The following is a 27236-nucleotide window of genomic DNA, read 5'->3' as shown; positions in this document are numbered from 1 at the left end:
TGATTTTATTTCTTCTTTAGGCCAACAATCCATCCCTCAAGCTTGTTAAGCTTTAAATTCAAATTCTTTACTAGATAGTTATTCACAGAAAAGGCAGCATGCTATAGTAGAATGACTCCTGGATTTGGAGTCAGAGAACTCAAGTTCTAGTCTATACACTAACCTTACTACTAACTGGGTAAGCTTGAGCAGGTCATCTTCTCTCTTAGAGCCTCAGTTTGTTTATCTGTAAAATTTGAGAGTTACACATGGGATTTTAGGTGTCATGGACTGCTTTGGCAGTCTAGTGAAATTAGGGACCCCTCCTCAAAATAGTGTATTTTTAAAAAATCCATATTTAAAGGAAATGATGAATTTTAGTTGGATGGTTGTGAAAAGAAAAATGTTATCTTTTCCCATCCAAGTTCCCATATCCTCAAAAATCTACATATAAGCACCTATGTTAAGAATCTCTGCACTAAGGGGCAGCTAGGTGGCACAGTGGATAGAGCACTGGCCCTGAAGTCAGGAGGAGCTGAGTTCAAATCTGGCCTTAGCCCAATCTCTTGACACTTACTAGCTGTGTGACCCTGGGCAAAGTCACTTAACCCCAATTGCCTAAAAGAAAAAAGAAAAAAAAGAATCTCTTCACTGGATGATCTCTGAAGTCCTTCTAGCTCTCAGTTGTGTATCATAAAGTATAGCAGCAAACTTTATTTTAATGTCAAGTTAATGAAATAGATAAAATTCAAACTTTTGGCTAGTTTTTTTATAGAAATTTTTTTCTACATCGTAGAGCAAAAGCTTTTTTTACATATAGGCTAATTATGACTCTTTATACACAGACAATTTTAAATTATCCAAAGAGGGTTTAACTCTGTGACATCCATAGTAAATCCTTCTTTCAGTTACTCTCAACCCTCCTTCTTTGATACAAACATCATTGTTAACTTTTGTTCTTCATTTAGTCCAGTAGGTGCTTCTGTAAACAAAACATTTAATTCCCTTCTCTCCCCTAGGGAAAGCATAAGCCAAAAAAGTTAGAACTGGATATTTCAAACTGGATGCCTCATAGACATCTTTAACTCAACATGTCTGAAACTGAACTCTGCCATAAATTGTTGAGGGAACCACCATCTTCCTCGTCACCCCGTCATCCTCAATTTCTCACTCTCCTTTACATAAACCCCATGTGCAGGCAGTCGCCAAATTCTGCCTTTTCTACTTTTGTAACACCTCTTGTGTGTGCCCCATTTTCCCCTCTGGCACGACCCCCCTCTGGTCTCCCTGACTCAGATCTCTCCCTATTTCAATTTGGCCTCCACTCAGCTGTCAGATTGAACTTCCTAAAGCTCAAGTATGACTATGTCATTTTCCAATTCAATCAACTGCAAGGCTCCCTGCTACCCTCAGGCTTAAATATAAAATCCTCTGTTTAGTTTTCAAAGCCCTTTATAACCTGATCCTTTCTACTTTTCCAGTCTTCTTACCTTTTACTCTTTTCTACTTACCCTGAAGTCTAGAGACATTAGCCCCCTTGCTGTTCCTCACACAAGACACTATATTCTAATTCTGGGCATTTTCACTGAGTGACTCCCATGCTTGGAACTGTCTTCCTCATTTCTGCTTTCTTGTTTCCCTGGCTTCCTTCAAGTCTCAGAGAGAATACCACCTTCTGCAGAAAGCCTTTCCCAGTCCTCCTTAATCCTAATGCCTTCCCTCTGAGATTATTCCCCAGTTTATCCTGTGTATATCTTGTTTGCACATAGTTGTTTGGATATCGTCTCCACCATTGGACTGTGAGCTCCTTAAGAGCAGGGACTATTTTTTTGTTGTTATTTTTTCTTTGTGTCCATAGTGCTTAATACAGTTTCTGGAACATAGTAGGCATTTGTTAAATGATCATTGATGATTTAGAAAAGAGGCTATCTATTTAACTGATATTTTGATTCATCTGATAAATCATGTTGATCATTACATTCTTGGATGCAGGGATAGATTGATCCAGGGCAAGTATGGATAACCTAAGTAAAGTGTTCACATTGTGGCACTGTTAGACCAGTTAAACAGGTATTGGTGTGTTCTGATTAATTGATATTTTTGTTAAATACAATTTTAATCTGCCCTTTTCCTAATCTGTCTAAAAATACTTCTGCCTTAATTTGAATATAGTAGGTTAAAAACTTTTTTATAAGGTGAGATTTTGTATTTCTTTAGTTATCATTATGAATATTAATTTTCATTATTAAAGTATGTTATTATACATGTGAAATGATGTTTATAGATGGATATGATTTGCCTATGTGTTAACAATGCATTTGATAAAGTATCTCATGTTGTTCCTGTGGAAAAGATAGCAGTATGGGCCAAGATGATATTTATGTGGTCATTAGTTGGGCCCAAAGTATAGTCATTATTGTTTCAGCATCAGCTTGAAAGAAGGTTCCAGTAGAGTGCCCCAAGGATCTGTGCTTAGCCCTGTGCTTTTTAACATTTTTGTAGTGATTTAGATAAAGATATAGATGACATGGTTATCAAATTTGTCAGTGATAAAAATTGGGGGAGGAGGTGGAGGGAGGCCAATTAACATCTCAGATGACAGTTGAGGCACAAAAAGATCTTGACATTGGACTGAATTTAATGATATGAAATTGAGCTGGGATAATTGTGAAGTATTAAATATCCTTGGGTCAAAAATTGACTTACAAGTATGAGATGGGGGAGTCAGGATCAAAGCAGTTTGTCTGAAAAAATAGTGGGCTTAGAGGCTAGATGACCATTGTCTACTATATTATAATAGGTATTCTTTTTCAACCAGGAGTTGAACTGGCGGGCTTATTGAGTCCCTTCCAAGTGAAATTCTGTGATTCTTTGAAATGTTAATTTAGGAATTATTTTTTTTTTCCTTTAGCCATCTCAATTTGAACAATGCATTGTACATTCCTTGCAATCACTCAGAGGGGTTCTGGAATGTAAACCTGGGGAAGCCAGTGTAAGTTTCTTTTAATTTCACTCTTCCCATTTTTTAAATGCATACATAATCTAAAGCACCTAGAAACCATAGCAACAGATCTTTAAGACAGTATAGTACAAATCTAATCCTATTAGTTTTTCCTCCCAATATGCACGTGTTTTATGTAATTAATTGCACTGTTGCTTACTTCTAGTTCTGAGATGGCATCATAAGTAGTAGAATGGTACTATAATGTTTTAGATAAATTATAATATTAACTCTTTATATACTTTTTAACTAGTTATATTTTTCATACACTAAAAATATGACATTGTTAGTCACCTATACCAATTATTCCTGTATTTTTATTTACTTTTTTCATGTGCCTCACAGTGAGTTAATAGATTTAGATATACTAATAAATCTGTCCTTTTCCTTAGTAAAGACCCAAAGTGTTAATTATAAATGTTCTTCTAGGTTTTTCAGCAGCCCAAAACACAGGAAGAGGTATGCCAGCTAAGCATCAGTATCATGCAGGTAACATTCAAAAAGCAGTAATGTATAGTAAGCTCAAGAGTGATGTAATCTCTCTCAATTTCTTTTCCTGTTCATAATGATTCAGAAGGTACAAAACAAAGAATGGGCAGTACACCTCTCAAACATTGAAGGAAAGGGGAAGGAGAGGAGAGGAAAAAGGAAAGAAGAAAGAAAAGAGGAAACTGTATGATGTTGAATAAGTCACTTCAAATGCATCCAATGTCTATTCAACATCTACTGTGATAGGGAAGGTACAAAGTTTTCCTAGTTAAGGCAGGATCCCTACCCTGATCATTTATAGTCTGGTTCAAAGAAGAGACTACCTCACCTCATCTGAAAAATGAGAAGATTGTATTACATACTTTTAAGGTTCCTTCTAATCCTAATAGTCTAATGAAATAATGTTATATATGTTATCTTTTGTCATTTTGTTTGGGTATTTCAGACATATACTAGTATTATTTTTATGTTGTACTTCCTGATGAAATATCATAGGGTTTGGAGGTAGAACAGCTAAAAGTCTCTGTATATTTCTTGGGGGATAGGGAGTAGGACAAGGGGAAGGAATGATTTTAACTACATCAGAGCCAGTTAAAGAACATTTATTTAAAAGAAATAGTAACTTATTTCAAGCACCTATGTGAACAAAAACACAATGTTTGCAGTTTTATGTAAAACTTTTTAAAAATCACAAAAAGGTTGATCTCTAAATATTGCTATTCCTGCCTTAGGTTTTTATATGTTGTCTGGAACAATTGAGTACCAAGCCTGATGGAGACATAGATACTACACAGTAAGTGCCACAAAAATGGGTCAGGTTGGGAAATCTGGTAGGATAAAACTGGAAGTGGACCTGGTGCAGTGGAAAGAATGCTGGATGAGGAGTTGAGGTTCCTGGGTTGGAATCCTGGCTTCACCACTTACTACCTCAAATAAATCACTATACCCTTCTGAAACTCCTGCTTCTTATTTGCAAAGTGATCCAGTTAAACTATAAGACCACTAAGATCCCTTTCAACTCCAAAACTATGAGCACATAAAATAGAAATCTTAAACTGCTGAATTGAATTACTGAGTTTTCCCAGTTATGAACAGGTATAGTGTTTTTAAAATGTCTTCATCAAATTTATTCATTCAAGTCATTCAGAAAATACTTAGGAAGTACATATTCTGTGGAAGGCACTTTATAAACACCTTTGGGAGCACAAAAATTGATAAATTTTAGACTTCTTTAGGGCAGGACCATATCTTCTTTATCTTTATATTGTTTTATTGTACAGTGTTGTGCAGGTAGTTTCATAATTTAAAAAACATTATTGGTAACTTTTGTTTTTGTATCACCTTTGTTTTCCAAATATATCTTTCTTCCCTCTCTTACTCAACAAGCTGTACTTTGTAACAAAGAATAAATAAGAAAGAGGAGGGGAAATTTCAGCAAAATTAATTATAGCATATGAGCCAAGTTAGACAGTATATGTAATATCCTTTGGCTTTAGTCCCCCAGTTCTGCAAAGAATCAAGGGAAATAGATTTTCTCTACTCTTGTCTAGGGCCATGTTTGATCATTATAGTTATATATGTTTGATTTTCTTTATTTTTTTAGATTTAGGTTGTTGTAGTTACTGTATATATTGCTTTACTAGTTAGGCTTACCTCACTCTGCATCAGTTCATATAAGACTTCTCATGTTTCTCTTAATTCTTCACATTTATTGTTTCTAATGGTGCTATAATACTACATTACATTCATGTACCACAGTTTGTTTAGCCATTCTCTGTTTGTAGATATCTGCTTTGTTTTCATTCCATCAGTTCCTTCCACTAAAAAAATTTGTTATCATATATATGTGAACATATATATATATATTTGTTATGGTATATATGGGACTTTACATTCTTGGTCTCTTTGAGATATATACCTAGCAATGGAATTTTTAATCATTTTTTAAGTATAATTCTAAATTGGTTCCTAAAATGGTTAGACCAACTTACAGTTCCATCAACAATGTATTAGAATATGTAGAGCCAAGATGGCAGAGTAGCATTTCCCACCAAAAAAAAAAAACAAAAACCCAAACTCCTCCAAATAGGTCTAGAAAATGCACCCATACAAATTTTGATGTAGAATCTAGAAAAAAATCACAGTGAGTCATTTTTCCAGCCCAGATCAACATAGGGAGGCAGAGAGATCTGAGGACAGTAGGGCTGGCAGGAGCGCAAAGCCTCAAGGAGCATTCTAGCACAGAGAGAGGCTGAGTACTAGGAAAGTAGTCTTAGCTTTAGCACAGAGATCCTTTATAGGATTTGAGAATAGATTGGCAACTCTGATGCTTAACACCCAGTTCAGTTTTACAGATCCAAGGAAGACAAAAGAAGGGACCCGCACCAAAGGGTGACATTCTGGGGTAGGGAGTGGTCTCAGGAACAAGTTCAGAATCAAGTGTAGTTGGACCCTCAGGAGTAGAATGGGGTATCTGTTCCCTCTTGTGACACAGTCTCAAGCCTGCAGAAGAATAACCACAGCAGGAATCTCAGACCAAAAGGAAGCTTTTTGTTCTGTCACTGAATCACCAAAGCCATAGTGATAGTGGCTGAGTCCAACAGTCTGTTATTATTCAGACCCAAACCCCAGTCAGGAGCTTTGAGAGCTCAGACCAGGAGAGCAGCAGTCAGACTTTTCCTTGGATCATGCTACTTTTGAGAGCACGGAAATCTTGCAGAGCCTTAGCCTAAGCTGTCCCTGAGATTTTATAATAACATAACATTCAGTACCCCCAAAAAAGCAAAAACAGGACTGACCTCTTCCCTCCAGAAGTATACAGAGCATGGTCCTAACATCAAGTCCAGAGTCAGAAACTAGGCTGGAAGAATGAACAAAAAGAACCTAGACATCATATTTCAGGAAATTTTAAAGGAATGCTGCCCAATTCTCTAAGAGCTAGAGGGCAAGTAGAAGTAGAAAGGATCCACTGGTCACCTCCTGAAAGAAACCCTTGAATGAAAACTCTCGGGAGTATGATAGTGAAAATCCAGAGATTTCAGGGAAAAGAAAAAAAATACTACAAACAGCCAGAAAGAACTCAGGTACTGAGGAAACACAGTCAGGATCATACACAATTTAGCAGCTGCTCCTTTAAAGGAGTAGATTGCTTGGAATTTAGTATTCAAGAATGCAAAGACTTACAGCTGAGAGTAACTTACCCAGCAAAACTGAGTATAGCTGCAGGAGTGGGTTGGGGTGAGGTGGGAATAGACCTTTAATGAAATAAATAGTTCCCACAAGCATTCCTGATGAAAAGATCAGAACTACATAGAAACTTTGAAGTTCAAACACTGGGATAAAGATAAATACTGAAAGGTAAAACTGATTGTAAACACAGGAAGGGACTAAACAAGGATAAACTACTTAAACTCTAATATGGAAGATGATACTTGTGTCCTCTCTCAACCCTACCATCCTCAAGGGTCACAGGAGGAGTCTAATTAGGCTGAACACCTCTGAGGGATTCTGTTATATCTTGATCTTAAAAGAAGAGTGGAAAGAGAGGGGAAGAATACTCTGGGAAGGAGAGAAGGGAATGAAAAGTTAGGAGAAAATATCTCACATAATCAGGGTATGCAGATATCTATACAAACAAGGAGGAGGGGGTCAGGAGAGCAACCAAAATCTCACTTTCATTCAGACTGGTCAAAGAAAAGAAAAATATGAAAACAAAGAGCTGACTGCACAGATATACTTCACTCAACGGTGAAATAGAAGGGAAAGGGGAGGAGGAAAATTAGAAATTAGAGGAAGGATACATTAAGGGAGAGGTTAGTCCTAAGGAAAACAGACTCTAATTTATGATGTTCAACAATATTTATAGCTTGGAGTCAGGTAGGTGGCGCAGTGGATAGAGCACCGGCCCTGGATTCAGGAGGACCTGAGTTCAAATTTGGCCTCAGACACATAACACTTACTAGCTGTGTGACCCTGGGCAAGTCACTTAACCCCACTGCCTAGCCAAAAAAAAAAAAAAAGAAAAATATTTATAGCTTTTTTTTAAGGTATTAAAGAATAGGAAGCTGAGGGGTTTACCCATTAAGGAATAGCCAAACAAGTTATACTGTATAAATGTGATAGAATACTATTGTTCTATAAAAAGTGATGAAGGGTGGTTTCCAAGAAACCTGAGAAGACTTGTATGAATTGATGTAGAGTGAAATGAATAGAACCAGGACAATTTATACAACAATATTGTAAAGACAAACCACTTTGAAATACTTAGGAACACATTTGTATAATGAATAATGATTCTAGAGGATTAATGATGAAATGTGGTACCCACTTCCTGATAGAGAGGTGAAGGACCCAGAGTGTAGAATTAGACAGACAGACAGACACACACACACACACACACACACACACACACACACACACTCACACTCATACTCACACTTTTTACTTTATTTCTTCAAAGGTAGCCAATGCAGAAATTTGCGTTGTTTGACTTACACATAAGTGCACAGGGGGTTCATTTGTTATTTTCATTCTCAGCTGAGAAGGTGGGGGTGGGTAGAAAGGAAGGCAGATTTGTGTTGTTTGGGAAAAAATTTAATTTAAAAAAATATATTGGTGTGCCTGTCTTTTCATAACCCTGCCAGCACTGTTTCTCCTCTTTGCTAATTCCCTGAGTATAAGGTAAAATCTTACAGTTGTTTTGATTTGCCATTCCTCTTATTGGTAATGATTTATAACACTTTTTCATATTCTTTTGAGAACTTTTTGTTCATATCTCTTGACTACTCTTACATTAGGGAATAGCTCTTGGTCAAATATATGTGTTAGTTTCTTATTGGATATCAGACCACTATCTGATCTAATGCAAAGATTCTTCCTAATCAGCAGCTTCCTTTCTTATTGTAATTTCTTTGCTTTTGTTCATGCAAAGGCTTTTCAACTTCACAAAGTCAAAATTTTCTATTTTATCTTTTGCTGTTGTTTTCTATCCTTTTTTTTGTTTAGTATTATCCTGTTAACCATAGCATTGAAAGGTACTTGATTCTATTTTGTTATTAGAGTTAGTTTAATTATAATAGTTATATTGATATAAACCTAATTTCTGTCAAAATGCTTCCATTTTCCCCAGTAGTTCCTATCAAATAAGGTGTTTCTCTTGAAGTAATATGCAATCTCTGATTTATTTAACACCAGCTTATTGAGTTTAAATTTCTAATTCTTACTTATCTCATCTATTCTACTGATCTAATTTTCAACTTTTTAACCAATACTAAATAATATTCATGATTATTGCCTTATAATTTGAAGTCTAGAAGTGCCATTTCCTCTTTCTTTTTCTTTTCATTATTCTCTTTAAATTCTAGAATGTTTTGTTCCTCCAAATAGTATTATTCATCCTCCAAATAGTATTGTTATTTTGCTTCACTCTAAATGCCTCCATGGTAGTTTAATTGAGATAGCATTAAATCTGTAAGTTAATTTCATAAATTATTTTTGACTGGAACACAGCATCTGCCTTCATCAAATTTATACTTTGACTTAAGTGTAAGCTAATGGACCTGAAAAATAAAGTTGATCACACTTTTTCCACCCCTATTGTGAACAAAACTCTTTATAGAATGTGGCAAAAAATAACATTTAAAAATGTGACATTGAATGGGCTAATTATGTAAATTAGTTTATAATTATAAATTTCTATATAAGTATCTGTTATTGCTGTTACTGTAAATATGATGCTTTATTAATAGCACAATGCCATTAAATACTTAATATTATTTATTTAATCTATTATGTAATTATTATAGTAAATATTGATTTTGCCAGTAAGAATTAATGTCATTCTGTTTTTGTTAATAAAGTCATTAATAGTGTTTATAATAATCCTCACCAATATAGTTATATATCATTTACGGTTACAAAGCACCTTTATATACATTCTCCTCAATGACATTTAAGTTCCCTTTCAACTTTAAATCTGTGATCCTATGATTCCCTGCAATAGTCTTGTGTGGTAGGTTTTTGAAACAGTATAATCCTTATTCTACAGATGATTAAAGTGAGGCTCCAAGAGGCAAAGGAACCTGCCCCAGGGTTACTCTGTTAATATAATTTACTAGCAGGGCTAGGACTCAAACCCAGTTCTTTGGATTTATTCTTCAAAGTTTTTTCTTATACGTAACTCATTACATTTAACATTAATGCTGTTTCTAGAGGTTTGAACTTATGTTACAGATTAACTGTTTTTTATAATTCATCTAGGATTTCTGAGGAAACTCAGAGACCATGTAATTGTATTATGGTTAGTTATTTGGAAGTACACAATATGCAAGGCTATGTTACCAGTGCTATTCTAATACATTTCTAACCTAAAAAAATTTAGTTTGTCACATGACAATTGGCTCATATTAAAAAAAAAATTATTCCTAAAAATTTTAAAACACAGCACAGAAAAAAAATCTTTCTTAAGCTTGCTTGTACTAGTCTTATAAACTATGCTTGTTGACTATGGATAATGCTTATGAGGAATTGGAAAGCAATGTAGCCCTGAAAATGATTCAGGAGACATAAAGAATCGGTGACTAAATGATGATTTAACACTTTAGAAGACACTATTCAGTTGTACTAGAGATCCAGAGGTGTTAATGCTCTCTTAAGTGATAATTAAAAATATAATAGGTATAATTTTGAAATTTGTCCTAAATTATTAAGACTAAGGCCTGTGTTCTAAGATTTTGAAGAGTTTCTAGTATCTGAATCCTTGGAACTCTACCATGGCAATCAGAAACATGTCACTACACATTTATGTGTATAACTAATTGAATTTAAATAAAATAACACTTATTTCCTAATGAATTTTTCAAAATTTACTTTGTTAAGGCAGCTTACAGAAGAGTCCTAAAACAAAAACTGAGAGGGTCCATATTGTTACCATAACAGTCAGAAAACGTTGCTTCCTTTGAGTAATTGGCAGTTAGATGGAAGAAAATTTGCAGCATGTTATATAATCTTTCCTAAACAGTTAAATTAATAAATTAGTTAAAAGAAATCTCAACTTAAGAGTTGTAAGATTAGAGTTCAAATACCAACTTTAGTGTCAGTTTCCTGATCTCTAAAATGAGCTCGTTGGACTAGATGACCTCTAAGGTCCTTCTGGCTCTAGAGCTATAATTTAGGATTAGGGTTTAGGGTTGGGATTATAATCTCAGGTTATATAAAGGTGTTATTACAACTACTTCCTTCCTTTTTACTTTTAGCCTTTCAGTTGATGTTTCCTCTCCTGATTTATTTGGAAGTATCCATGAAGACTTCAGTTTGTCTTCAGTAAGTGGAAAATAAAAGAGGGGGGGTGTGTGTGTGTGTGTGTGTGTGTGTGTGTGTGTGTGTGTGTGTGTGTGTGTGTTTGTAGAGGCAATAATTGCCTTTAAAAATTAACTGTGGGGCAGCTAGGTGGCGCAGTGGATAGAGCACTGGCCCTGAAGTCAGGAGGACCTGAGTTCAAATCCAGCCTCCGACCAAATACTTGACACTTACTAGCTGTGTGACCCTAGGCAAGTCACTTAACCCCAATTGCCTAAAAAAAAATTTTTTTTTAATTAACTGTGCAAAATTTCCTAAATAAATACTCATTTCTAGAGACAGTGTCATATCATAGAGCACTAGATAAGTCAGGCCATTCTTCCACTGTCTGACCTTGTGATCACAGATAAGTCACTTTACCTCACTACTGCTCATTATCGTTACCTTCAAAATGAGAAGGCTGGATTGGATAATATCTAAGGCCTTGGCCAATTTTTTATTCACTGGTTCTGTACTGATAATATACTACTAATACTAAGATGTTAAACTATGATAGTAGTTAATTATATTAAATTATCGAGTATTGTCATAATTCTTCTGGCATGCCTATATGACACTTTGGACCCACTAAATAAAATTTCTTCTAAGTTTTCATGAAAAGATTAATTTTTTTCATCTGTGCCGTGCATAAAACTTATTTGGCAATGATCTTATAGCTAAAGTTGCAGTTCAAGTTATATAATAACTAATGTGACTCAACACTAACTTCCTTGTGAGGTAGACAGAAATGTACACAAGGTGCTTTGGAGTTCAGAGAAAGAGAGGTAATTTTCTGGTGTGAGGATCATAGAAGACTTCATGGAGGAGGTGATATTTTAGCTAGACCTTGATAGATGGTGAGGATTTCAGCAAATAGAGTTAAGCAGAGGAGTCAATAACAAAATCAGAAGCTAGGTAACAAGAGCCTGGAAGGGACGTTTGTGGCACAAATAGTACAGTTTGGCTGAGACACGGAATATGTTTAGAGGACTAAAATGAAACTAGGCTGAAAAAGTAAATTGTGGCCTCATCACATAGACCCTTGAATGCCAGGCTAAGGAGTTTAGATTTTATTCAGTAATGGAAGGAAATAAAGTGACTGTTCTCATTTTGTGGAGGAACTGTGGGGTTGGAGCTGAAAAAAGAAATGAAAGTGTAAGATATAAAAAATATAAATAAAATTATAAAGTAAAGAAAAAAGAGAATTTCTAAGGAACAGGAGTCAGTGAAATAGTATTCAAAATAACCAGTTGATTAAACTGATTATGGGTACTTTAACATTATCTTAGAAAAACAATTTAGGATTTGTGAAGGATGGCATATTTTAAATGACTAGTGATATATTACACCTGTTATTCTGGGTGCTTTGCAAACACTACAAGGTCATAATAACACCTAGGCTTAAGGATCAGACAAGAGATCGGGGAGTAACTGTAATGATGGTCTTTCCCAGGCTTCCCTGCGTCTTTTGTCAATGCTAACTTGTCTCTTGTTCTCAGTTACTATTCCCACCATTCATTTCATTTTGACAAACAATTAGTACATGCTTACTGTATGAAAAGAACTGTGAAAAGGAGCTATATGAGGTTCACAAATGAATATAACTGTCCTTAGTCACTTCCTTTTTTTCCCCTTGTTCCACACTGCTGCATTAATTCTAGTGGCTCTACATAGTTCTTATTTATTTGAAGATTTTTAAGTCATACCTAAGCCTTCTTTGTGGCTTTCTTCATAAGTGGCTATTTGCTTACCTTATCGTCACGTTTATAACTGAGAAAAATTGGTTAGCATATAGGCGGCTCCCACCCAAAAAATTTAGTGCTTAAGAGGAGTGAAAAGTAGTACCCATGGAAGGCTTGGGGAATTTACTTTTTGAAGGTGCTTTTTTGGCATGATCTAAATTGAAATATTAGAAACTATAAGAATGGCTTAGCAGTTATGACTTCAAGGACTGTAGTTACATATTTTTTGTTTACCTTAGAGGAAAGAACTATATTTATCTTCACATCCGTTGCACTGAATTTGAATTAATTTAAGCTCTCTACGTTGGCTAAATGAAGAAAATTTTGACCAGTGCAGAGTAGAAACATTTTCCTGGAAAGTGCTTTTTGCCTTGTTTTTAGTAAGAGGATCTTAAATCGAGGCACTGTATTAGTCATAGTTATTCCAGAGAATACATTCACACATTAGTGGCCATAGGAAAAAGTACTCTAGAGTGAATCATGGTAGCAATATGAACTCAGTTCTTAGAATTTTGTTTACAAAAATAATTCTTCTGAAGTATAATGTGATATTTTATTTTTCAGCATTTGGATCCAGTAATTGTGATAAAGGAGAAAGTGTTTCAATAGGTAGAAGATTAGATTAGGAGTTTGGAGAGCTGGATTCTAACTGTATTCAATCACTAAGGATAAATTGCCAAAATGAGGAAAATCATTTGACCTCTGTTCTATCCCTGACAAAATGAGGTTATTGAATCAGTCAGTAGTCATTTATATGATCAATAGTTACATCACATGCCTACTATGTGCCAGGCACTGTGCTGTATATAAGATAAATAGGAAATAATTAACAGAAGGAAGACTCTAAAATTAAGAGGGGTTGAAGAAGGCTTCCTATAAAAATAGGATTTTATCTGGGACTTGAAGGAAGCCAGGAAGGTCGGGAGGTAGTATTGGAGAGGGAGAACATTTCAGGCATAGGGAACATCCAGAGAAAATGCCTAGAGCCCAGAGATGATGTCCTGTTTGTGGAACAGCCAGGAGGCCAGTGTCACTGGATCTAAGAGTACATGGCAGGGAGTAAAGTAGAGAAAGACTGGAAAGGTAAGAGGGTAGGTTATGAAGGGCTTTGAATGCCAAGCAGATCATTTTGTATTTGCTCCTAGAGGCAATAGGGAGCCACTGGAGTTTATTGCATGGGGGGTGGGGTTGTGTATGACATGATCAGACCTTCATTTTAGGAAAATCACTTTGGTGACTGACTGGAAGATGGATTGGTGAGGGGATAAACTTGAGGCAGGCAGACCTGACAGCAGGCAATTGCAGTAATCCAGGTTTGAGGGAATGGGAGCCCCCTAACAGAGTGGTCTCAGTGTCAAAGAAGAGAAGGGAGCATATTGGAGAAATATTGCAGAGGTGAAATTGACAGACCTTAGCAACAGATTGGCTATGGGGGGTTAGAGAAAGTGAAGATTCCGGGATGACTCTTATGTCTTAGGCATGAGGGACTGGGGAGAATAGTGTTGCACCCTACACCCTTCCCTAATAGGGAAGGTAGGAGACAGGGAGGGCTTTGGGGAATGATAATGAGTTCCATTTTGGACATGTTTAGTTTAAGATGTCTTCTAGACCTCCAGGTCGAGATAGTTAAACGGTAGTTGGACATTTGAGATTGGAAGTCAGTAGAGTGGTTGGGGTAGGATAAGTAGATTTCAAAATCATCAGCATAGACATGGTAATTAAGTCCATGGGGATTGAAGAGATCACTAGTATAGAGGGAGAAGAAAAGCAAGCCCAGGACACATATGATTAGAGGGCATGAACCAGATGAGTATCCAGCAAAGGAGACGGAGAAAGAGCAGTCATAGGTAGAAGGAGAACCAGAAGAGAATGGTATCATGAAAACCTAGAGAGAAGAAAGGATCAAGGAAGAGACGGTGATCACAGTGTCAGAAGCTGCAGAGGGGTCAAATAATAAGGATTGAGAAAAGGCCACCTCATTCGGACATTGAGAAAAATCTTTAAAATTCCTTGTAGGTAACCATTACGTATTAGGGCATAATTATTTTCCAAAGTCTCAATATTTTTAAATTATAGGTGGCAGTTTTCATATTTTCATTTCTGACTAATTATACAAATGTCTGTTTAAAAAGCTTTTTTAAGATTAAGCGTTAGATTAGGCAAACATAAAAAGAAATCACTAATATGATAGAACTCTTTGGGGGAGGCAGTGTGTACACATATATATGGTTTATGGGTTATATCAGACTTCTGTTACATGTAGCTGTTAAATTTTGTGAGGAGTATGATTTGATTTTTGGTTTATTTGAATCCATGTAATAATGAATCATTATAAAGGATTCTCCTATAGTTCTCTGTGAATATTAGAAAAGAAACAACTAAGAAACAAAAACTATCCAGTGATATTTACAAAAGAGCATGTTCAAAGCAAATTTAAGAATGAATATATATTTTCTGTACTGTTATGCTGTTTGTTTACCGTTTTAAATTTAATTCTCCCAAAATCTATTTGCTTTAGGAACAGCGGCTTTTGATAGTGCTAAGTAATTGCTGTTACCTAGAACGTCACACTTTCTTAAATATAGCTGAACATTTTGAAAAACACAACTTTCAAGGAATAGAAAAAATAACGCAGGTAAGCATAAGTGTTCATGTAAAATTGGCAAGATAATTATTTTAATGAAACTTATTTTTCAGGTTATTTTCCAGTCATCTCTCTATCACTTCCAGCTACTTGAATGGTTCCTTTCCCTCTCCCTATTCACCTTAAAAACATTTTTATAATACAAATATAACATCTTTATAATACAAACATGATACTCTTTATTTTTATTTCTTTTGAGAGCTTTTTACCCTCAATATAGCTTACTAGTTAGTCCTCTCTGAGAATTATTTACCTCCTATCTAAAAGTACCTCTCAAAAATGAAAGAAAAGAGCATGAAAGGAAAAACCCACCAAACCCAGTTCTTTAGGAGCCATTGGATTTGACCCATAAAGAAAAGTTTTGAAGTCTGCATGAACAAGCCTACGGTCAGCAGCAAGGCAGAATGCAAAGCAGCTCCCCCAGCTAATCAAAAGAAATGCACATCTTCCTTCTGCCTGTTTCTTCCAACTAAGGGTTTACTCCTTTCTTGCTCATTGGTCCCATTCTACCTCAGCTGTAGTGCTAATAATTAGCCTGTCACATAAAAGATGTCAAAGATTTTTTTTGCCCCACACAAAACCATTTATTTTCCTCCATTAAAATCATGGTTTGGGCTGAAATCAAGCCCCCTGTTTAAGTAACTGAAGTTTTAAAAACAAGTTATATTTTATTGTTTATATTAGTTTTCTTGATTATGGAGAGTTGTGAAAATGAAACAGCCTTGTTATTAAAGGTTTGTTTCTTCCTGGGCAAAGGTTTATCAGATTTCTAAGTAAAACTATTCTAGAATTTTTAATGTCAGTACATTTTTGTCAATGCAAAGAATGAGAGATCATAATCTTGCTAATCTTATACCCTAAGTGCATTCTTGATGAATTGCAACGTTTTTAAGATGATGGCTCTTATTCATGAACTCTAGATTGGAATTTTTTTTTTCAAAGAATGAAAATGTCAAGGTGGGCGGCTTTATGTGTGTCTCGTTTTCCTGCCTTTTTGTAAAGATTAATCATCCTGATGAGAAATGTTGTGACTTAGGGCATTTAGGGCCAAGTGTCTAGTTTATTTCCAAAAATTTTTTGTTGTTTACAAGTAAAAGGTTATCTTTTCCAATACACATGAATATTTTTCTCTCAGAATGATACTTCATTTTTATAACTATCTAATAATGGTACCAGCATATTTGCTGGAGATCATTTTGAATGCCATCTGAATATTGTATGAGTTGATTAGGAGCTGATTATAGCAGAAGTAAAAACTTTGGTTTTTATCCAGTTCCTGGTATAAGCCTGTATCCTCAATGGTTTTACAGAGTAACAAGAAGGAACTACCTACTACAGAGTAATAAATAGGAACGTACTTAGGAGGACACCAGATTGTTACAACAAAATCAACTTGTTGATATCTTTCCTGTTTTTCATCCATACTCCCTTAGGGACCAAGATTACATAGAGAATATAGTCAACAACTGAAGCTAAAGGGTGCTTTTCTTCCCATTCTCCTCCTCAAAAGTTGGTAACATGAAAAATAATTCACACCTTAAATTTTAAATTGATCAACCATGTCAGAATTTGGCAGCAAAATTAACAATACTTAAAGCAGGGATTCTTAACTTTTTTTTGGTGCTAGAGACCCCTTGGCAGTCTAATGAAACCCATCCTTTCTCTGAATATGTTTTTAAACATATAAAATAAATAGACAAGATTGCAAAGAAACTAAATGTGTTAAAATATAGTTTTATATTAAGATACAGTTATCAAAATACATATTCAAAAAGTTCATGGACCTTGGTTAAGGTCCCCTGACTTTGTGCGTAAAATCTTTGTTGTCATTCCTTATTTCAGGTGAATTCATTGATGACAGGAAACCACCACAAAGGTATAGGGTTTTTTATGTTGACAGGAAGATACTGCTAACCAAATCCTATCTCCTTCCTTTTCAAAAACCAGTAGTCTCTGCAAACGGAAGTGCTATTGGAAGTTAATTATTATTCTTGTTTCTAATTGTGTTGAAGCTGTTGCTTCCTAAGAGATTGTTACTTAATATGGGGCTCCTAAAATCAAGCATTGCATTCTTAGATCTGCTCGCATTTGTTCTTGGTCATCATCAGACTGATTGACAGGGCTATTTTTCAGCTAGTATTCCTTCTATTACTGATAACACTCTTTTATATGACATGTGACAAGACTATAAAATATGATTAGTTTTTGAGGGAGAGTTTTTATTTGAATCTCATTTCTTCCTTTCTCTGCATTCAGTGTGTGAATTGAATTCAAGTTGGTATAGGTGAAGGAAGCAATTGTGGATAAAAAACTAAAATAAAATACACGTATGCATATCCTTTTGAGTATGTTTCCCAGTTCTGATAGTTGTGTACATTCAAAATTAGAGCTGAAATTCTCTTTAGATTACAAAAAGTTATTTGGTAGTTATAGAACAGTCATAATCTCTTAATATAAAAGAATGTGTTTTTAAATAAAACCACATCAAGAAAATAAAAATTGGTACACTGCCAGCTTGACAGACCTGTGTTTTGGACTTTGTGAGTAGTTGTTGTTTCTAGAATCAGATGGCCACACCAGCTGATCCCTCAGGGGGGCTCATTTGAAACATTTCCCATTACAAACCTTAAACCAAACTTGTTTCACTTTGGTCACGAGTAAATTTTTTTTTTTTTACAAATACCAAAAATCAGTTTCCTTCCATTTGAGTTCAAAGTCATTCTTAGTGGCACTTCCTTGGTCTGTTCTTTTCTGGAAGGATTGTCTTTAAAAATCCCTGGAGGTCTTCATTTAACATTGATAAAAGTAAATAGGAAGCTGTTCTAACTCATTTTTAATATGCTAGCAAAATTTACTACAAGTAGGATTTCACTCTACCTCTACTCCCCACTTTAAAATCTCACTTAAGGGAGGGGAGTTGAAGAGGAAGGAACCTGTGGCTATACTGCTGATAACATCAGTAAGTCTTAGCGTGTAGTTTTGTTTTGATAAATGTAATTGTGTGATTCCAGGGAATTGTTTCATCTCTCTAACAATAGTATTCCATATTCCATCATTGTAAGTGGTAAAGATAACCTTCTGAGATTTCAAAGAATAGCCAACAGCCTGCTGATTGTGAATGTGTCATCTTCATTCCAAACCTCCTTAGAAATATCATTTTGCGCCCCCCCATGGCCTCTTTTACCTCTACATTTTAACCTAGATATGAACTAGATATTTCTTTTTGATATGTCAGCGGGAAATACCTTTACAGAACAATTTATTCTAAAAACCTCTCTGTTGTGAAATGTATTTCACATCCAGTAGTGATTGGGTATTATTTTAGTCTAACTGCAGGTAATTTTTTTAGTTTTATTAACATGTTTTGTTTTTAGATTACATTTATAGATTACTTGTACTTCTTGAGGGGACTCTTGTAACCAAAGTAAAACAGCTAAGTAAAACAAATGATACAGTGACCTCATCTGAAAATACATGTAGCATTCCACATTTATAACACTCCTCCCCACCTCTCTTTTTAAAAAGTGACAGAAATCTATTTTCTCTCCTCACCCCCATTCCATTAGGGAAAAAAAAAAAGAAAGAAAAACTAATTTCTTGTAACAAATAGGTATAGTCAACAAACAAATTCTCTCAGTGGTTGAGTCCAAAAATATGTATGTCTCATTCTCCACCCTAAATCTGTCTCTGCAATGGATAGCATATTTCATCATCACTCTTCTGGAATGGTCATTGTATTGATCACATTGGTTTCTAGCTTAGAATACCGAGTAATTTTAAAGATAATAAATCTGACCCGCTTTGAATGAGTATAAATGGTATGTAGCTTAAAATATTTTAAATGATGCCTCTTCCCACTCCTAGGATCATCTGAGACAGCTAGGTCTTTTTTGTGCTGTGTGTGTGTGAGTGTGTGTGTGTGTGTGTGTGTGTGTGTGTGTGTGTGTGTGTGTAAAACATGGTTCCTCCCTGCCTTCATTAATAGTTTAGTTAGGAAAAAAGACTAAGCAGTCTGAAAGAATAGGCCACAATAGAAAATTGCAAGGGTACAAATATGTGATAAAGATTGAAGCTGTATGGAAGTTCATGGAATTTTAGTGATGATTGTAATTGCCAAGCAGACATTCATGAAAGAGATAGAACTTGGGGTGCCCTAGGGAAGACAGGACCCCATCTGACAGAATTAACATAAATCAGTCTTTCATACTACTTGTTAATAATGTCAAAGGAGGCCATAAGTCATATGTGTGTTTGCTTTACTATGAAGCACAGCTGTAACAAGTGCATATGAGGAAGAGGCAACAGTATATGCATCATTGTAAACCTGTGGGAAAACCTGGGGGCTTTCCCACCACCACTTATTATTGACTTCTTATCACATTCCCTACAGCAGCTGTTCTAAATCTCTTCTACTCTCCTCAAGTCTCCATCTTTATATCTAACCCCTTACCTTCAACATATAATATGGGCTCACACAATGAAGAACCCCCTTCAGTGACATGGGGAAAGTGCTTATGCATTTAGATGCCATTACTTCATTATTTTTTATACCCCCTAGTGAGTTAAAAACATCTCAAAGGAATCATGTGCTAATGTCATGGTATTTTCTGGGCCTGCTACTTTTCCAGCAACAGAACCTCCTTCTCCCTGCTGTTCTGACAAGAATAAGGCTGCATTGAGAACAATAGAAAAGAAGCAGTAATTAACCTCAATATGTATTACCCCTAAAGGTGTGCTAAGTGAAATAAAACTTGCCATCCACTAATGTTATGTTTTAAAATAAATATCAGAATTTAGCTTACATACGAAAGAGTAACCTAACATATGCTTAACTATAATTTATAGAATAGTGATGCAGTGACAAGAGCACACTCAAATTACACTCAAATTAGCACTTAAAGCACAATTTTTGTGAGAGACAAAGATGGTGTGGGTGTGGGTGGGTGGGTGTCAAAGTTTCCAAATTACATTCTGGTATTGTTTCTTAAGAGCCTTAGTAAGATAAACCAGTGCCATCTTTACTAGGATATACAGAGTTTAAAAATTAATTGTTTACTTGGCATTGATTTTGTTTTCTTTTGACAGATTGTTGTTTAATAATATTTTTATAATGTCATCCTTCCATCTGTCTTGGAATTTATCCGTAAAGCATTCAGAATAAATATTAAAATGCCTGAACCCAATTACCTAATTTGTATTTAATAATTCCAGTGTAGATTTTTAACATATCTTAATTAAAGTATTTCTATAGAGATTGTCAAGTTGAAATTATTCTTTTTACCATCTTTGAAATAAAAAACATATTTGTACTATCTTCATGTCTATTTCATTCAGAAACTAATATGTTTCTTCAAAATGAAGAGGAATTTTTACTAAAAATTTTCTGAAATCACAAACTAACATGTCAAAAGCATTTTTACTTTTTAACTATCACCATTTATGATTGAAGATGAAATATGATGGAGATGATATAATTGAGTTCATCAAATTCTACTTTTCTTTTTCTTCTCTAACATAGTAATAACAGTTCATGATAGATAAAATCAGAATATCTTTTAACATGTATTTTATCTTCAAATTGCTATTTTAAAAAATTATCACTAGTTATTGCAGATAATATTGGAGCTAAATATGAAATGAATAGATTTTCTCAAAACTATAAAAATTTTAAATACATTTTGCCCAAAAAATTCTACTTCAGTTTTTGTCTCAGTAGTAGAAATATACTTAAATACACAGAAGCTTTTTTTTTTAATGTAGATCATAGATTTGGAACTGGAAAAGGCCTTAAAGGTCATTTATTCCAATCCTTTCTTTTTACAAATGAAGAAATTAAGACTAAAAGAACTTAAGTTGTATTCCCAGTCACTTAGGAATTAAGTAGCAGAACCAGTATTCAAGTGTAGGCCTTTTGATTCCAAATCCATTGCTCATTCCACTGTATTAAACTCCAGGCTGATCAATAAAACCTAAAGCTCAATGAAACTAGTTAGAAGTCTTTTGCTAACTAACCTAAAAATAGAGCTATCCATGTTATCCTGAATTTTGAGGGTTGGAACTGTCAGACATACCTTCATGGAAGAGATGAGACTTAAGCTGAGTCTTGGGGCACAGAAAAGTAAATTATAAGGGAATTTCCTTGAAGGCAGGAACTGTTCATTTCTCTCTATATATTCCTTGCACTTCGCATAATGTCTTGCACATTGTAGCTTCTTACTACATACCTGTTGAATTGATTGGCAACCTGTTTTGGTGAAATGAGACAGCAGTATGTGTGTATTATTAGCTACAGGTGTTTAAGGCTTGCAAAACAGTTGACACATCTCATTTGATTCTCATGATGACTTTGCAATGTTAGTGCTGTCATTATCCCCATTTTTAGATAAGGAGCCTGTGACTGGAAGGTTAGATGATTTACCCGGGCTTACAGCACTACTCAAGTATCTGAGGTGGGATTCAAACTCAAGTCTTCCTTGACTACAAGTCCAGAACTCTCTCCGTTACGCCAAGTTGTATCAAGTGGGCAAAAATAATAAAATGGAAGTGTACATTTTTCTAGTATCTCCCACATTATTAGTCACTAGGATTCCTCTTCTTTGGAATTGACTTTGTTGCCTAGCACATAAAATGCATGACTCAACCCTTTGTTGTTCCCTTTCTTCTCTTACTTGTTCTGTTCTTGTAGCTCCTTGTTTTATCAGTTTCCTTCACTCTTTTCACTTCCCCATCCTCTTAAGTCAGGAGTGATAGCTTACATCTACATAGTATTGTTTTGTTTACAAGGCATTTTAATCACACTAAACCTTGAAGTAGATTGGACAAGCATATCCATTTTATAAATGAAGAAACTGAGGCCCCAAGAGGTCAGTTGACTTACCCATAGTCAGAATAGATATGCATTGCAACCATGCCATGAAAATGGGTGATTTTTTGTCCATGGCTCTTACTACATCTTGTTGCCTTCCCAGCAATATAAGTGTAACCCCAATCCCAGAGCCAAGGTATGGGACTCTCTCAATATTGGTAGAGATCAATGTTGATTTCTGTGAGGGGCAGAGCAGAGTTTTCAAGAACCTGGAAAGAGGAGAGCTCTTATAGTGTTCTTCAAGTGCTCTTCAGTCTGACACTTCTGGCTTCCAGCTTTCACACGCTGGTTGGCATCTTCTGTCTTCTGTGTCAAAGAGTGCTAGAAGAAGACTGAAGGGCTCTCCTCTCTCCTGCTCTGAGCAACTCTGCCCCACCTCTCATGAGTTTCCTCTTCTGGGAGTCCCCCTACCGATTAAATCATAAGTCCAGTTCATATTCCTACATAATAATAAAGAACAACCTGAGGCAGTGCAGAGGTGTCAAACTTGTGACCAGGAAGCCTGAACCCCCAATGGAGCCAGAACCAAATTAAAATGTAATTGGGAAATGTTTAACAAAATAAATAAAAATATAATAAAACATAAATAATATTAATTTGTGTTTTTCTGAGGATGTATCCCCAGGAATCCATTTTGAATTGAGTTTGATACTGCACTCAGTGTAGTGGGTAGAAAGCTGTTCTCAGAGCCAGAAAATCCTGGTTTTAAGACCTGCTTTTGGCAGGTAATGGTTCAGACTTAAGCATGTCCTTTTATCTCCCTGTGCTCAGAACTACTCTCTAAGTCTATGAGTTGTAGAGTAGGTACAGATCTGTAACCTACACCATTGAAATCATAGGTTCTTTTAGAAAAAGAAAAAACATACATATATACATAGTAATAGTTCACTCTATATAGAACACTTTGTGTTTTACAAAACCCTTATATCAGAGCAACCCCATGATGTATATGGTATAATCTGCAGTATAGTATATAGTACCATTTATATATGCATATATATGTGTACACACATATGCATACACATGTATGTGCACACACATATATATATATATATACTTACTATATATACACGGTATATTTATAGATTGTGTGTGTGTGCACACACATAGTATATAGTATCATTTACAGCAAAAATGGGTTTTGGAGGTATTAGGTGTCTTGTCCAGGGTCTCACAGCTAATGTGACTTCTTGTACCCTTATCACATTCCATTTTGTATATGCCTCGTAAATAATAGGCACTTAATAAAGGTTTATTGAATTGAATTAAATTCTGTTTATCAGTGTATGTGTGTGTGTGTATACATATTTTTTTTTCCTTATCCCTATTAAATTTTTAGCCAACGCAAAGATGCATGTTCTAGTTATATTTTTCTCTTCCCCAGTACCTGGTTTGTGCATTGTGCCAGAAAGAAAGAACATTCTAGGAAGTAAAAAATACATAAAGGCCTCAGCAAGAGGGACCATGGTATACATAGATAGCAGACAGGAAGGAAACAGATGATGTATATTGGGTATGCTGGGTATATTGGAATACCATTATCTGGAAATAATGTTAAATAGATATTGTGGGACCAGTTTATGGTAGGTCTTGAAACTGACTAGCTTGATATGGTAGTTTCTTCATTCATAAAATGGATATGCTTGTCCAATCTACCTCAAGGCTTAACTGTGATTAAAACGCCTTGTAAACCAAACAATACTATATAGATATGAGCTATCATTCCTCACTTAGGGAGGATAGGGGAGTGAAAAGAGTAAAGGAAGGCAGGTAGTTGATAGTTGTTGTAGAATAATACAAGGATGTGATCCTCCATGATGTAAAATGTACCCTACATATCACCACCTCTGCCTAATAAAGCATTAAATAAGTTCTCTTAGTTTGTTAACATGCTTAAAACTTTTTGAAACTATTAATATTTTCTTGAGCTTTCTTTTGGGATAATGGTTTTCCATAACTTTCATCACCTGCTGGAAAAAGAACATGGCACAAAAGCTCTGAACTTAATGTCACAGGATCTGAATTCAGATTCTGGCTGAGCCACCTCCATGACTTTGGGCATATCACTTAACCTTTTTGGGTGTCAGTCTCCTCATCTGAAAAATGAGATGGAGGAAGGGGTGATAATTGGATTAATTAATCCATGAGTTCCCTTCCAGTTCAAAATGTATGGACTTCCCTTTCTCAAGCTTCAGAAGGGTGTTCCCTGATTTTGATGTACTAGAATTTAATGAACCACCTCTGTTTCTGCATTTAACAACTAGTGTTTTATCAGCACTAATAACATATAAGATGTTCTTGATTCTGCCAGTCATTAATATTGTGTGAACCTGCCTGATACGGTGGAAAGAACGCTGGAGTTGGAGTCAGAATATCCAAATTTAAAATCCTATCTTTAATTATCGGCAGGACCTTCAGCAAGGCATTTAACGGTTTAATTCTGTGATCTTGGAATTTTCTCAAACCTTTGATTTCTTCTTCTCTAAAATAGGAATTCGTATATACCACCTACCTTACAGGTTATTTTGAGGGAAGCACTTTGCAGATTATAAAGTACCTTGTAATGTGAAATGCTATTATTTATAATATTACTACTATTAACTATTATTATTATTACAATAAGTAGCATTTATGTAGCCCTTCAAGGTTTGCAAAGTACATATGTTAACTCATTCAACTACACATTTTACACTGATGTTCCACATTTTTATTCAAGTAGATACTTCATCTCCATCAATACTTATTATATATAATGGTATTTATAATCATGATATCACTTAAGCTATCAGATGATTATAAAAATGTAGACAGGATCCAGATTCATTAATTTGCCAATCCTTTTTCCCTACTGTGTACATAGGTTTTCGTTTTGCACAAATAACAAAATTGTTTTGTGTACCTTTCCTATGTAGCCATTTAGCAATTATAAATTTTAAGTGTTTTTATGAACAAACTAACTTGACCAAATTTTTTAAATTGATATTAGAGATTTTTTTAATTGCAGAGTTTCTGAGAAGGGCAGGACAGAGTCAACACTATCCTCTGTACTTTTTGCATCTTACATACTGTTAATTAATATTTATAGCGAATACCATGAGGCAGAGCAAGATCCCAAAATGTCTTCTGAGTTTTCAAAAACAAAATAGCTGTGTTCCAGAATAGCTTTAGCATTTAGTGTGTGGTGCTATATTATCTATATTATAGTTCATTTAGCCTTGACAAAACAATTATATGATATATTTATTGTCAGCCATAGAATATTCAACCAGATCAGGAGATTCCCTGGATTTTGTGACTAAATAGAAATTTATTGTATCCTGAGACTATTTAAAAAGTAACTCATATTATTTCACTTTTGAGAGACCATCGTATTATAAGGTACCTTATTCAGCTTAGTTGAATTATTCAATCATTGAGAATATTTAATTGACATATTAATCAATAAAAATTTATTAAGCATCTACCATATGATAGACATGGTACTAAATGCTGGTATTACAAAGAAAGGTAAAAGACAGTCTGCTAGAGGAGATCTAATTTCATTCCTTCAGTTTCATTTCTTTTAATATGGCTTTGTTATATTCAAGAAATATTATTGGCAACTGTAAAAGCATCAGAAGGATATTTATATTATTGTGCTTTTAAAAGTGTCTTAATTTTAAAACAAAATATGTAACTGAAACTGATAAAGTTGACTAAATACCGGACTTTTTGACTGTAGCCTCCATCTTTAGTATTTATACTTCCTTTCCTTATCTATACAACTAGTAGGATGTTCTTAATGTAAGTCATAGTTAAAACTAAAGTGATTATAATTCTTTAAGCTGCTTGAGGTAAACATGCTCTTAGTGAACTTTATAAATTATGGCTCTTTCTTAGAAAAATGCTACTTTAATAACATAAGTTGATTGTGAAGTACATTAAAGCATGTAATTTAATATCATTGCTCTCTCCTGTTTTCCCAAATAGAAGACAAATCCTAAGTATTTTCTCCCAATTTATGTATTTATAGGTTAGCATGGCTTCATTGAAAGAGTTAGACCAAAGGCTATTTGAAAATTACATTGAGTTGAAAGCAGATCCTATTGTTGGCTCCTTAGAACCTGGAATTTATGCAGGCTATTTTGATTGGAAAGACTGCTTGACTCCAACAGGTAAACACTTTTAAATTATAAATAGTTTAAGGGAAATAGAACTCAAATAGCATTACTTGATACTAGACAAAGTTTGAAAAAGCACAGTATGGTTAAATCACTCTCCTTTTCATTTCAAACCTTTCTCAGGTTTACTATTTGGTTTTAGATGTTTAGAAGCACAAACAGAAGGTATCGTGGGATTTGGTGAATTCTTTTGGTATTTTTAATGGCTTATAAGTCGTCCTTAAGTACCCTAAAATGATTAGTGTATCATTAAATAATTTATTATCTGAATTATACTTTTTGTAATTCTCATTCATTGTTTATGTATAATCGATAGATGTAAGTGACAGCTTCATTTTGTTATCTATACAACTAGTAAGATGTTCTTAATGTAAGTCATAGTTAAAACTAAAGTATTTATAATTCTTTAAGCTGCTTGAGGTAAACATGCTCTTAGTGAACTTTACAAATTATGGCTCTTTCTAAGAAAATTACATGACAGCCACCAATTATTTCTTAAATCGGGTCACTTCTACCTAAGACCTCATTGTTGAAAAGGTGAAAGTTAGAAAAATGTGTGGGAGTAAAATTACTACAGTAATCTAACAAAATTAAACCACAGAAGAATGAATTATACACTAACAGGATTCTCTTCATAATATCAAATAGTTACTTCAATTATCCTTCAGCATGTTTTAAAATAATGAATTTCTCTTGCATGGTAGAAGTATCTGTTTCTTTAAGTGAACTTTTTGATTCATCAAATGTCAAAGTACTGTTAATTATTTTAATGTAAAAGGCAAGTGGCTACAAAATTCTAATCAATAATAAAATATTCACACCAAAACATCTTCCTGGCTGTGTGTGTGTGTGTGTGTGTGTGTGTCCACATACACATATGCGTGTATGTATATCATTGCCTCTCATAGATTGTTAGCTCCTGAGGGCAAAGACTGCATCTTTTTCTCCACTGCCCCTTACATGTAAGAAGTGCTCTGCATATGTTTGATGAATATTCATGCATCTTTATTCATGAGTGAGT

At 34.7% G+C, this 27236-nt stretch overlaps 1 protein-coding gene across 7 annotated transcripts in view; it reads left to right on the top strand.

The window, feature by feature from the left end:
- EXOC2 (exocyst complex component 2) overlaps nt 1-27236 on the top strand; it is a 238954-nt gene that overhangs the window by 141281 nt on the left and 70437 nt on the right. For 5 of the 7 annotated variants that reach the window (XM_020976649.2, XM_020976650.2, XM_078153643.1 and 2 more), the window contains 6 exons: nt 2891-2971; nt 3410-3469; nt 4201-4262; nt 10723-10789; nt 15065-15181; nt 26068-26209. In XM_020976649.2, coding sequence (XP_020832308.2) covers nt 2891-2971; nt 3410-3469; nt 4201-4262; nt 10723-10789; nt 15065-15181; nt 26068-26209 — 529 coding nt within the window. The remainder of the gene's footprint in view (nt 1-2890; nt 2972-3409; nt 3470-4200; nt 4263-10722; nt 10790-15064; nt 15182-26067; nt 26210-27236) is intronic. The other 2 variants (XM_020976651.2, XM_020976652.2) reach the window with 2 other exon arrangements.

Source organism: Phascolarctos cinereus, unplaced genomic scaffold (assembly GCF_003287225.1).
Source record: "Phascolarctos cinereus isolate Bilbo 61053 unplaced genomic scaffold, phaCin_HiC Scaffold_4;HRSCAF=312, whole genome shotgun sequence".
Lineage (NCBI taxonomy): Eukaryota > Metazoa > Chordata > Mammalia > Diprotodontia > Phascolarctidae > Phascolarctos > Phascolarctos cinereus.
Note: the sequence above shows the minus strand (reverse complement) of the source record. Positions and strands in the feature narration are given on the sequence as shown.